The sequence below is a fragment of the Nyctereutes procyonoides genome, unplaced genomic scaffold (genome assembly GCF_905146905.1).
Source record: "Nyctereutes procyonoides isolate TBG_1078 unplaced genomic scaffold, NYPRO_anot_genome, whole genome shotgun sequence".
In the NCBI taxonomy this organism is placed as follows: Eukaryota; Metazoa; Chordata; class Mammalia; order Carnivora; family Canidae; genus Nyctereutes; species Nyctereutes procyonoides.
Window position 1 is genome coordinate 46,001,859 of NW_026575043.1, and position 11,891 is coordinate 46,013,749.

At 52.2% G+C, this 11,891-nt stretch overlaps 1 protein-coding gene across 2 annotated transcripts in view; it reads right to left on the reverse strand.

The window, feature by feature from the left end:
* SSH1 (slingshot protein phosphatase 1) overlaps window positions 1-9,128 on the reverse strand; it is a 62,359-nt gene extending 53,231 nt beyond the window's left edge. Inside the window, exons 1-2 of one of the 2 annotated variants that reach the window (XM_055322361.1) lie at window positions 8,989-9,128; window positions 4,190-4,230 (exon numbers count right to left, since the gene is read on the reverse strand). In XM_055322361.1, the coding sequence (XP_055178336.1) occupies window positions 4,190-4,230; window positions 8,989-9,057 (110 nt within the window). In that variant the 5' untranslated portion in view covers window positions 9,058-9,128. Of the gene's footprint in view, window positions 1-4,189; window positions 4,231-4,354; window positions 4,548-8,988 lie in introns of those variants that run through there. The other variant, XM_055322362.1, reaches the window with a different exon arrangement.
* Between the last annotated feature and the right edge of the window lie 2,763 nt (window positions 9,129-11,891).

The window sequence follows — 11,891 nt, forward strand, 5'->3', positions numbered from 1 at the left end:
CCACAGTCTGAACGGCACAGCTTCCAGAAGGGTACTGCTGGAGACCGGCGACAGTCTGTGCATGCGGAGGGCAGGGGAAAGGACACAGGGAACTAGGTCTCTGTTGCTCTCCATCAGTCAGCTTCGTTCTGGTCATGAGGTGATCTGCTCCTGAGGTGTTTCCTGGAAGGCCCTCAGAGAAACTGTCTGCATTATAACCCTGATTCGCAGACAGTGCCTTCCTACTTGCATCTTACAAGGATGTTGCTGGTACAAGGACCGGAGCTGCTGCAGGTCACACAGGGGCCCAGCAGGACAGCAGACACCGCACCCACAGGAAGTCAAGGTCTGTAAGTCTGAGCTATGGACTAACACTAACGCGGACATCTTATGACGACCAGACGTCAGCGATGGTTCTTCTGGTCTTCTGTAAGCCTGGCTCTGTGCGAGGAGCTCCGGCCCAGCTACTCCGCGGCCCTAAATGGTCCTAGTCGTATCCATTTTGCCAATGGAATGAAAAAGACCCTCGGAAGGGCAGTAAGTCACAGAGGTCAGCCGCTAGGGGAGGAGCCAGATCTTGAACCTATGTCTGCCTGGCTTCAAATCCCACGCTGTCTCCTCGGCACCTCACTCTTTCCCATATGGATATGCAACTGTCTGCAGGGCCAGAACAAAGTCACCACACTGAAAGTGTTGAAATGTCATGCACAGACAGAGAACTAAGGCCCAGACCCCAAGGGAAGCACCACCAATGTGAGGGCTGAGAGCACATGTAGGTGCCACACAAGGCAGGTGTGGAACCTGGCCCACAAAGATGATCTAAGAGCTACTCTCCAGACAGAGGCAAGTCACAAATGCTGGGGGTGGACTGCTGTGCTGGCTGTGAGCACCGGGGCCGATGGAAAATGAACCTGGCTTCAAGAAAGAGCATGGCCCAGAAGTGGGATTAGAACACAGCATGTGCAAGAGCTGGGGGGAGGGCAGCAACAGGGGGCAAGGTAAAAAGCAGGAAAGATGGAACCACAGCAAGAAGCACAGGGGTCAAGCACAGGGTCAAGCACAGGGGTCAAGACTGCATCCATCTGACTGCGGGAAGAAAACCTGGGCAGGAAGCAGGGGTGGACGGGATGACGGCCTGACACACAACACAGGAGGTATGGAGACCTGAGCAATGGTGCCACCAGGGGGAGGTGGGAAAGAAGAGCAACTGAGACACAGAAGACCCACCCATGTGACTCGGCCATTTCCTGGCTACTGCTGAGTTGATCAGAACTCCTTGGATAAGCCAAAATATGAAAAGTTTCAATTAAGGGTAGAGACAGAAGGGAGAGAAGAGAGGAATATCCTGTTAGCCCCAGATTTTCTGCCTGCCGGCAACTCTTCAGAACCAATGAGAAGCACAGAGAAACCCCCTTTCTCCCAGGCAAGGAAATGCAATGGACTATTCCATTATTTCTTCTTCTAGAAGCCTGGACAGCTGAGGCTTGCAAACACAAATGAACACACAGATGTGAATGAGTTTCAATCAAAGTTTAACCAGAACACCAGAATTTCTCCAGTGTGGCTACAAGGGTTAGAAAGCAAGATGGTATCATCTGCCTACAAATGGGGAGTAAATGTCAAGGTGGGGGAAAAGGGACTGAGAAGGGAACCAAGTAGGACGAGCTCAGAGCCCAGGGTCTCCCAGGGCTCACAAGGGCGTGGGTGGCCTGCAGGAGGTGGTATCAAGGGAGTCCTGTGGTCAGCACACATGGGGGGGGCGCCATCCCAAGTTAGGGGGGGGGTACTTGATCCAGGCCCCAGCACTCCCTCCGACCACCTAGTAACTCAGGCAAGTTTCCTCACCCGGACACTGGGACAGCTGATTCCACTGAACCACTGCACTGGTCTTCAGTAAGGTTTGGGGGTGGGGTGGGGGGGGAAATCCCATGGCAAACTCAGGTGTTGGAGCAGAAGCCTAGCTTGAAATTTAGTACCTGCCATGTGCAACATTGGGTGTCAGGTCCCTCCCCTGTAAGCTGGGAAAAACTCCCTCCTAGTGCTGTTGAGAGGATTAAATATGGCAGTATACAGAGCTGACTTCCGTTCCCTTTGTGAAGTCCTCTCCAGCTCCAAATCATGCAGAGAAAGGGGCCTTTTCTTGGCCGCAAGGGCACACACGTTTTCACATCACTGCTATTTTGAGTTATTAATTGAAATAATTCGGGACACCCGGGTGGCTCAGTGGTTGAGTGTCTGCCTTCGGCTCAGGTCGTGATCCTGGGGTCCTGGGATCAACTGCTATGCTGCATCAGGCTCCTAGTAGGGAGCCTGCTGCTGCTTCTGCCTCTCTCTGTGTGTCTCTCATGAATAAATAAATACAATCTTTTAAAAAAAAATTGAAACAACTCAAAACAGTATGCTGTCAGTTAACTAAGGGCAATTTGAAAAAAAAAAAAAAGTTATTTGCCCCAAAGACAATGTGAGAGAGCTGAATACTATCTCCTGGGCAAGAGCCTTGAAAGGGGAAGGCTCAGGGATAGAAGAAACTCCCACTCCAGGTGAGCACTGGCGGGAGGCTTGGGGCAGGAGATACACCTACGGACATAGTCCCTAACATGGCCACCACAGCAGTCAGCAAGCCCTTCTTCCAGCACTTCCTCCCCCAAATAACCTCCACAAAACAGACTTCCACTTCTCCTTTCTGCCTCCACCCAGAAAGCCAAGCACAAAAGAGTCTAATCTACAACACGGCCCATCACTGCCCCCACTTGGGAGTTCGGGGTCTAGGTCTTTGAGACCTGACCTAGACCCCGAACAACCAACACCCCAGCCATTGAAATAAGATCTCTCTACGTTTGCAGGCTGTTATTTCCTTTCGCATATACTCTTTAGACACAACATATGCCACAATAAAAGTGAGCGTTCTCCCTCCTTTCACTCAAAGGCACAGGACCTTCAGAGACATGTGAGTTTAACCCGAAGAACATCCTGCTCTTGGTAATGAATGGTGGACCCGTTTCCTTTTTTTTCTTTTTAAGATTTTATTTTATGTATGTATGTATGTATGTATGTATGTATGTATGTATGTATGTATGTGAGACACAGTGAGAGAGGCAGAGACATAGAGGGAGAAGCAGGCTCCCTACAGGGAGCCCGGTGTGGGACACAATCCCTGGCCCCGGGATCATGCCCCCAGCTAAAAGCAGATGCTCAACCACTAAGCCACCCAGGCTGGGGACCTGGACCCCAGTTTCTGAACACACATTCCTTTTCCCAATTGGTTTTCCCCCTCCTCACCAGATGAAACTCTTTTTTCCTCAAAGAACAATATCCTTGAAACTCTATTTACTTTTTTAGACTCTAAGAACCTGAGACTGGAGCCTTAGTGTAGAATATGTTATATAATAAGAATACCTTATATAATGGAGTGCTAAATCTTTTGTAAACAAAATACCCAAAAGAAGGCCTTTATATTTGGCAGGAAAAAATAAAAACGCCTTTGGGGTCTACCAGCAGCTGAGAACTACAGCCTGAGGAATTTTTTTTAAAAGAACCTACAGAATGATTTCTCACAAGCACAAAAAAATGCACCTTGAATTAAACTTTGGAGGTGGGCTGTCTGTTTCAAATCAGCAATGTGCTTACCCCAGAAGGAACATCTTACCAAAAGCAGGATGGAGAAGCAGCAGCATATTACAAAGAGTATTTTTTTTTTAAGCAGAAGTAAAATCTGGAAGTATCTAAAAGATGCTCAAAATGGTACAGCAAGAAGGGTGGTGGAATTCTGGCAATGATGTTCCTTTTCAAGCTGTTGTAATACAACGCTATGAAAGCTATTTATACTTAAATATAGTCACAAATGTTTAAAGCACTACCTTTGTAGTACATGCTCTCAGTATAACTTTGAAAGCTCTAAACTGAGGGATGCCTGGGTGGCTTGGCGATTAAGTGTCTGCCTTTGGCTCAGGGTGTGATCCTGGGATCCAGATCCAGGAGTCCCGCATTGGGCTCCCCACAGGGCACCTGCTTCTCCCTCTGCCTGTGTCTCTGCCCAGCTCCCTCTCTGTCTCTCATGAATAAATGAATAAAACCTTTTTAAATAAATAAATAAAGTTCTAAACTGAAAATGCTGGTGTCTTCTCTTGTGAAGGTTCTCCTTTCTGGAAGGGAAAGAGTATTCCAACCTGACTAGAAGAAAGACTTAGAAAGGAAAATGAAGTCAGCTTACCTGAGGTTTACCTTTCGTTCTTCATCGCTGCCAGCCTCCAACTACAGAGAAAGAAAGAGAATGTCACACCACAGACGCCATAGCAACAAGTCTCACATTTTCTACTCTGATGTCTGAAAAAGATACAGATGTCCAGGAAACCTGGCTGTGTCAACACGGTCGCACCCTTTCCTCAGCAACCCCGTTCTGCTGTCCCTCTGAGAAGTTCCCATGGAGGAATTTTCAGGTTTCCCAACATTTGCCCACATTCCTTCCAAAGTGTTGTACGTTAATTCCTGTTGATGGGACACTCCTATCTGGCACTGCTCCTCAACAGGCTCTTCTCAACTTTCCCGGGTTGTTTTGGATCACACCCTGTTTTTGAAGAGGAGAGGGGGTGTTATTTTAAGAGAACCTATTTCCTCCTTCAAGCCAGGCAATAGCTGAATGATCGACACTATTTTCAGCCCCACGTATGGGTTTGAAAAGAAAAGAAAGAGAAGAAAAAGAAAGAAAGAAGAAAAAAGAAAAGAAAAAGAGGGGCACCTGGGTGGCTCAGTTGGCCAAGCTGTCTGTCTGTCCTTGGCTCAGGTCATGATCTCAGGGTCCTGGGATTGAGCCCTGCATCAAGCTCCCTGCTCAGCAACAAGTCTGCTTCTCCCTCTCCCTCTTCTCCCCCTCCCTCTGTGATCTCTCTCGCTCTCTCTCAAATAAATAAAATCTTAAAAAAAAAAAAAAAAGGAAAGAAAGAAAAGAAAGAAAAGAAAAGAAAAGAAAAGAAAAGAAAAACCATTCCAGGCAAGTCTTTCATGATGGAAAGGGGCCAAGAGAAGCCTGCCTGTCTGTGGGTCTCAAAAGCTCTTGGTGGTTCTCAAAAAGGCTTAAATGTTTAATATAAAACTTTCAAGGCTATTGGTTTATTTATAGAAATGAAAGAAATGGACATTTAATATTTTCTAAAAGTTTAAAGGCCAAGAGGGTTAGAATCTAAGTCACCAAGAACTTAAGGCCCGATTGCAATTTTTTCTTTCTTTCTTTCTTTCTTTCTTTCTTTCTTTCTTTCTTTCTTTCTTCTTTCTTTCTTTCTTCCTTCCTTCCTTCCTTTCTTTTTTGCTTTCAATGAGAAAACTGACAGAAGAATATACACCCCCACCCCCGCCCCCAACAACTCTGCACCTCCGGGACCTGGCATGTTTTGTATGTTACACAGAGGAGCCCATTGAATAGGAAAGAGAAACCTAGAAAGCAGTGATCCCTGGGAGAGATGCAAGGCTGAACAAGGACAGAGACTAGGCAGGAGCCAGCGCTGATGGGAAAAGGATACAGAACTCACACATGAAAGGGCCTGAGAAGCAAGAGACACAGAGCACAGGTGGCAGTTTCAGCAAAGGAGGGTATACCAGAGAGTCCCAGGGTCCCTAACCTTGATGAAAATACTGTACATACAGTATCGTGCAGAGGTGAACACTGGTGGCCAGTCAATTAGTGCTCACGCTCCCTACCTTGTGGTGAGGGAGAAATGGAAAAATCAGGCCAGACTTCACTGACCACAGGGCCCTGAGCTTCCGTCCCAAAGTGAAGCATAAACAACTCACACAACCACACACCCTTAGAAGAGAATGTTGTGTCTAACCCAGTGGTCTTCAACGGGGGAAGATTTTTCTCAATGGGAGACACTGGGCAAGGTCTGGAGTCTTTTTTGAGACGATGCTACTGGCATCTAGTGGGTGGAGGTCTGGGTGATGCTAAACCCGCCTCGATGCACAAGACAACGCCCCAGGACAGCAAACTGTCTGGTCCCAACATCAGCAGTGCCAAGGCTGAGAAACCCTAAGCCCCAACCCCCACCCACCATAAAAAAAAAAAAAAAGATAGAGAGACTGGCGATCTGCCCATAAAAATTAGTCACCTTGAACGTTTGTCAAAAATAACAATGTTCCAGTCCATTCCTGAAAGTTATTGATTTATCTGTTGTGGGGCTTTCTGCTTGTTCTCACAAAGGAATGAGATAAGATTAACAGTAAAGTGACAGGAATGAGATAATTAAAGATGGAGGGAAGGGGAAAAAATTAAGAGAGGAGAGCTGCTTTGCTGGTCAGGCTGACTTCCCTGTTCCCACGCTGAACCGGCTGAGTCAGGAAACAGCTGCTCTAAGTCTCTGACTCAGAGGAGGAGTTGCATTTCGAGGAGTGAGGAAGTGATTTAGGGGTGCAGACCTCAAAGAGATTTAATTATTGGTCATTCTCTGGGATTCCCGGGAATGAAATGAAGGCAACGTACAGTCAGTTCTTCCAGAGAAGAAAGCTATACACACCCAAGAACATGTGTAGGAGGGAAGCCAGCCCTTTCACACGAGCCGAGGCCCGATGGAAGGTCAGACCAGAGGCACAGTGGGCCTGGACCCACGCCTCCGGACTCCACATGCACGTGCCTGCTCTCTCTGTGCTGTCTTGCTTCTTTCTGCCTCACCCCATCTGGAATGAAACCTCGCCTTCCAGGGAACATCCCAACTTCGGCTAGTTCACTGGGCCATCAATGCTGCTGATCTAACGGGAAATAAAAGGTGGCTGAGGGGGATCTGGGTGGCTCAGATGGTTAAAAATCTGTCTTCGGCTAGGGTCATGATCCCAGGGTCCTGGCACTGAGCCTGCTTCTCCCCCTGCTTGCGCATACTCTCTCTGCCAAATAAATAAACAATACCTTTGGGGGGGGGGGCCTGAGTTTTGTCCTCATGTTTACCGGGCCACTGGCACTTGGTAAAAATAATGCTCTATATAATTTGAAATGTCTTGTAGAGACGACCCAAATGTCCAACAACGTGTGATACATCCATACAATGGAATATTACTTGGCAATAAAAAGGAATGAAGTATTGATCTATGCTACAACACGGAGGAACCTTGTGTACACTATGCTAAGTGACAAGAGCAAGACACAAAAGGTCACATATTGTATGATTTTGCTCATATGCAATGTCCAGAACAGGCAAATCTATGGGAACAGTAAGTAGATCAGTGGAAACCTAGAGTTTGGTAAGAGCAGGATAGGAGTGAGGAGATGGGGGAGCTAAGGAGTGTGGGGCTTCTTTTTCCAAGTGATGAAGATTTCTGGTACTAGATCCTGGTGATGATTGGGCAACTTTGTGACTATACCAAAAGCCACTGAATCATACACTATGAAATGGTGAAGTGATATGTGGATTATATCTTAGGTAAAAAGTAACATAAAATTCTAAACCTGTGTCTCAGACAGGAATAGATCAGGTGTAAGCTATGCAAGGGAACGGGGGTTTTGAATCCAAGACAGAGGCTGAGGGGTAATCCCTTACTGAATTTGAACTCTTCCCCCACTTTAGTTTTTGAGCTGAGATTAAGTGCATGGAAGTATTCTGTGAACTGCAAGACGGCCATAATCAGAATGATGGAGAACAGATGTCTGTGTGGAGAGGGAAAAAAGCTACGGCAGCCTAAATTCTCAGTTGCAGGCAACTAGCCACCAGTGTTCTTTTCCCTGCACTTGACTTGCAGAGGAAGGACTATGAGAATCCTGTCTGCAGACAAGGTATCTCACGAATGGCCTCTCCTGGAGAAGAAAAGGAGGGGGATATGGGGGGGGGGGTTCACCCTTGCAGCCACTCCGTTTGTGTTCCTAGTGCTCCTAGCAAAACAGGCCGAAGAGCTATGGGGCCAGGAGCCCGCAGGACAGGCAGGGCTGCTTACACCAAAACCAGTTCCTCTTCTCTCACACAAACCTTTCCTGTTATCAACTCCCCCCACCCCCACCCCCAGAAGGGGCTTGAATCTTAGATGCTGGCGCGGCCACTTCCTGGGCCTGCAGGGCTCCTCCTCCAGCGTTCTCTCCCTTCTCTAAACAGTTCCCAATCTCCTCCTCCAACTGCTCTGTCGTCAGGCCAACACTCAGCCTGGCCATGGATAGGAGGTTACACCAGAGGCCACGAACGGTTCTCCGGGAGAAGGTGGGAGTAGGGAAGGAGAGGGTCAGCCCTGCAGCTGCGGGAAGCCACAGCCCTAGTGCAGCCCAGGCCAACTGCAGACTCAGAGGACCCCCTTCCCCAATCTACCCCAGAGCAGGAAGGGGCCGGCCAACACAGGCCTGATCACACGCAGGCACAGAGAAACCCGCAGGGTGCAGCGATGCACCCTCAGGCCCCAGAATGCACCCGTGCAGCCACAGAAACCCCAGGGCCGGCCCCAGCCACACAGCCGGATACACACAAACAGGCAGCCCTGGAGGATACTACAAAGAGGAACAAGTCCAGACTCGGCCGCACACAAAGACAGGACACGCAGTCACGCAGCGCCCTGAGCTCTCTCGTCGCTGTCACACAGTGACACGGGCCCCGAGAGGTCCGCCACTCAGGCCGGGAGGCGGGCCTCCAGGGGCAGGCAGGTGGGGAAACACTCGGACACCCAGAGGGCCACCCCGGGGCTCTGTCACAGCAGCAGCAGAGCTCCCAGCCGCACACGACACCCGCACGCACGGCCCGGCAGGCAGCCAGGCAGCCAGGCAGCCAGCGGAGGGGCCTGGAGCCGCCACGGGGCCACGCACCTCGGAACCAGCACCCCCGCAGCCGCCAGCTCGAGGAGTCCGAGCGGCTCCTGGCGGCGCGCGGCCTCCCACCGTCACCCCGTGGGGTCGGTCACGCACGCAGGCCACCCCGCAGCACAGCCTCGCTGACAGCCCCCGCGCCCAGCCGGGGGGCACCGCCGCTCTCCCGCTCGGGGCCCCGGGGCCCGGGGCCCGGCGCCCTCCGCCCCGCACTCGCGGCCCAGGCCTGGAGCCGCGGGCCCGGGGCTCACCTCGCTGTTGCTGGCCGAGGAGGAGGCGGCGCTGGGCGTGGGCGAGCGCTGCAGGGTCACCAGGGCCATGGCTGCGGCGCGGCGCGCGGACGCCGCCGAAGCCGCAGGCTAGAGCCGCCTCCGCCGCCGCCGCCGCCGCCGCCGCCGCCGCCCGGGCCGGGCCCGGGGCGCTCCAGCAGCCGCGCGCGGGCGGCCGGGCCGAGCCGGGCCGGACCCGCCCCTCCCCCTCCCCCTCCCCCTCCCCCTCCCCTCCCCCTCGGCGTCCGCCGCCCCCGCCTCCCGCCTCCCGCCTCCCGCGCCGGCGCGCGCCGGGCCCGGAGCCCTGGGGGGCGGGGCGTGCGCGTGCGCGTGCGCGTGAGCTCAGACCGGCGGCTGGAGGCCTGCGCGCGCCCGCCCCGCCCCGCCCCGCCCCCCGCCCCCGCGCGCGCCCGGGCCCCGAGCCTGGGGACCTCCACCGCGAGGCTGCCCTGCGGCGCGGGCGGGGACGCCGAGGCCCGGCGCCTGCGCAGCGGGCGGGGCGGCGAGGGGCCCGGAAGTGGCCCCCACCCCCGCGGCCGGCGGCGACCTGCGGAAACTCGCTCATTCGTTCGTGAGCCCTGGAGCATCTGCGAGGGGCAGGCGCGCTGCAGCCTGCGGAGCGCAGAACCTACGGGCCGCAGTGACTCCGACGGCTCGGCGCGTTTAAAAGTTATTTTGCTCGGGGACCCCCGGGTGGCGCAGCGGTTTGGCGCCGCCTTCGGCCCAGGACGTGACCCTGGAGTCCCGGGACCGAGTCCCACGTCGGGCTCCCGGCATGGAGCCTGCTTCTCCCTCTCCCTCTGCCTGTGTCTCTGCCTCTCTCTCTCTCTCTCTATCATAAATAAATAAGTGAATCTTTAAAAAAATAAAGTTATTTTGCTCGTGTTTTTATACGAATTCCTTACGTGTCTGTAGACCCAGGCAAGTCCTCGGGGAGTCAGGGGAGGCTTGCTCAGAGACCCGAGCAGGATTAACGGGTGAAGGCAGGGGCAGCCCAGCGGCCGGAGGGGGAGCTCCGAGGGGGAAGGCCAGGGCCTGGGGGGAGAAGAGTGGCGCCTCGAGGTGCGCTCTAGAAAGCTCTAGGCTGCGGAGTAGAGAACGGGCTGCTGCTGTCCCCCTGGAAGGTGTGGCCAGTATGGGGATGGAGAGCTGCAGTACCCTATGCCGGCCGGGTGGTACTGGCTGGACTCAGTGATGGGAAGCTTCCCCTTAATTTCCAAAAAGCCCTCCCCGACTTCTGTCTCTGCATGCACACCGCACCCGCACCCGCACCCGCACCCGCACCCGCAGATGTCCTGGTCCAATCCTGCATTTTAGCAGAGGGCTCCACCACGCCAGCTCAGTGCCCAGCTAGAAGCCCAGGAAGCCTCCTGGATCCCTCCCCCAGATCCAGGGGCTGGGACCTCGGGTTTTTTCCTGGGATCTGGGTCTCAGCACCATTCATTTTATTTTCTTTTATTTAAAGATTTTATTTATTAATGAGGGACACACGGAGAGAAGCCGAAACATCGGTAGAGGGAGAAGCAGTCTCCCTGCGGGGAGCCTGATGCCAGATTGGATCCCAGGACCCCGGGATCACGACCTGAGCGAAGGCAGACACACTCATTGATCCACCCAGGCATCCCAGCACCATTCATATTAAAGGAGGTTCTCGGGGTGATGAAGTTTTGGAATTAGGTGAGGTTTTGGTGGGGTGAGGTCCAGAGCCGACCACCAAGAAAGAATTTTTTTTTTTGAAGATATCATTTATTTATTCATGAGAGACAGAGAGAGGGAGGCAGAGACACAGGCAGAGGGAGAAGCAGGCTCCATGCAGGGACCCGGACGTGGGACTCGATCCCAGCTCCGCGGGATCACACCCTGGGCTGAAGTCAGGTGCTCAACACTGAGCCACCCGGGTGTCCTTTTTTCCTTTCTTTTTTTTTTTTTTTTTAAAAAGACTTTATTTATTCATGAGAGACACAGAGAGAAAGAGGCAGAAACACAGGCAGAGAAAGACCCAAGAAAGAATTCTTGAGACATCTTTGGGTGGAAGATGGTGGTTTTATTAAAGCCCGGGGACAGAACCCCTGGGCAGGAAGAGCCCCTGCCTTTGGCCTGTGATGGTGGCTAATGATCTACCTGGGAGTCAGGAGGGGTTTGAGGATAGCGTACTCTCTTAGGAATTTTGGAAGCAAGGTTTCCAGGACCTTGAAGAGGCTAGCTGTAGTTGGGAAAAGGTCACTTAGTACTGTGTAATAAAACCTTAGTCATGAGACCCTTCAGATGTGTATCCGTGGGCCATGTGCTTGGGCGATGATTGCCAGCACGTATCTTAAGGGTTTGGAGGGTTTAGAGATAAAGGAAATTTCTAAAGGAATTTTTTTTAATTTTTATTTATTTATGCTAGTCACAGAGAGAGAGAGAGAGAGGCAGAGGGAGAAGCAGGCTCCATGCACCGGGAGCCCAACATGGGATTTGATCCACGTCTCCAGGATCGCGCCCTGGGCCAAAGGCAGGCGCCAAACCGCTGCGCCACCCAGGGATCCCCTCTAAAGGAATTTTTTATGTTAAAGTAGACTTACAGGATCCTGGAGGTGGGACTAAGATTGCCTTCTGCCCTTAGCAAAGTATGAACATTGAGGCAGTTGAGTCTGTAGAGGAGTGACTCTTTGCCTGTTTCAAGGACTTGTCACTGTGCTGCCCTGGGCTCGTGCTTTGTCCTCAGCTACTCCTCTGTTCGCCCATCAGCAGCATTTCAGCCTCTTTGGAGCTGCTGCTGCTGCTAGTGCTGCTTCTTGTTTTTAATCGTAGGAATATTTTTGCTTGTCTTGCTGATGGGGACTGGAGGAGCCAGGAATAGTAAATGTCCTGCAATGCACTGGACAGTCTACCCAAAGAATTGT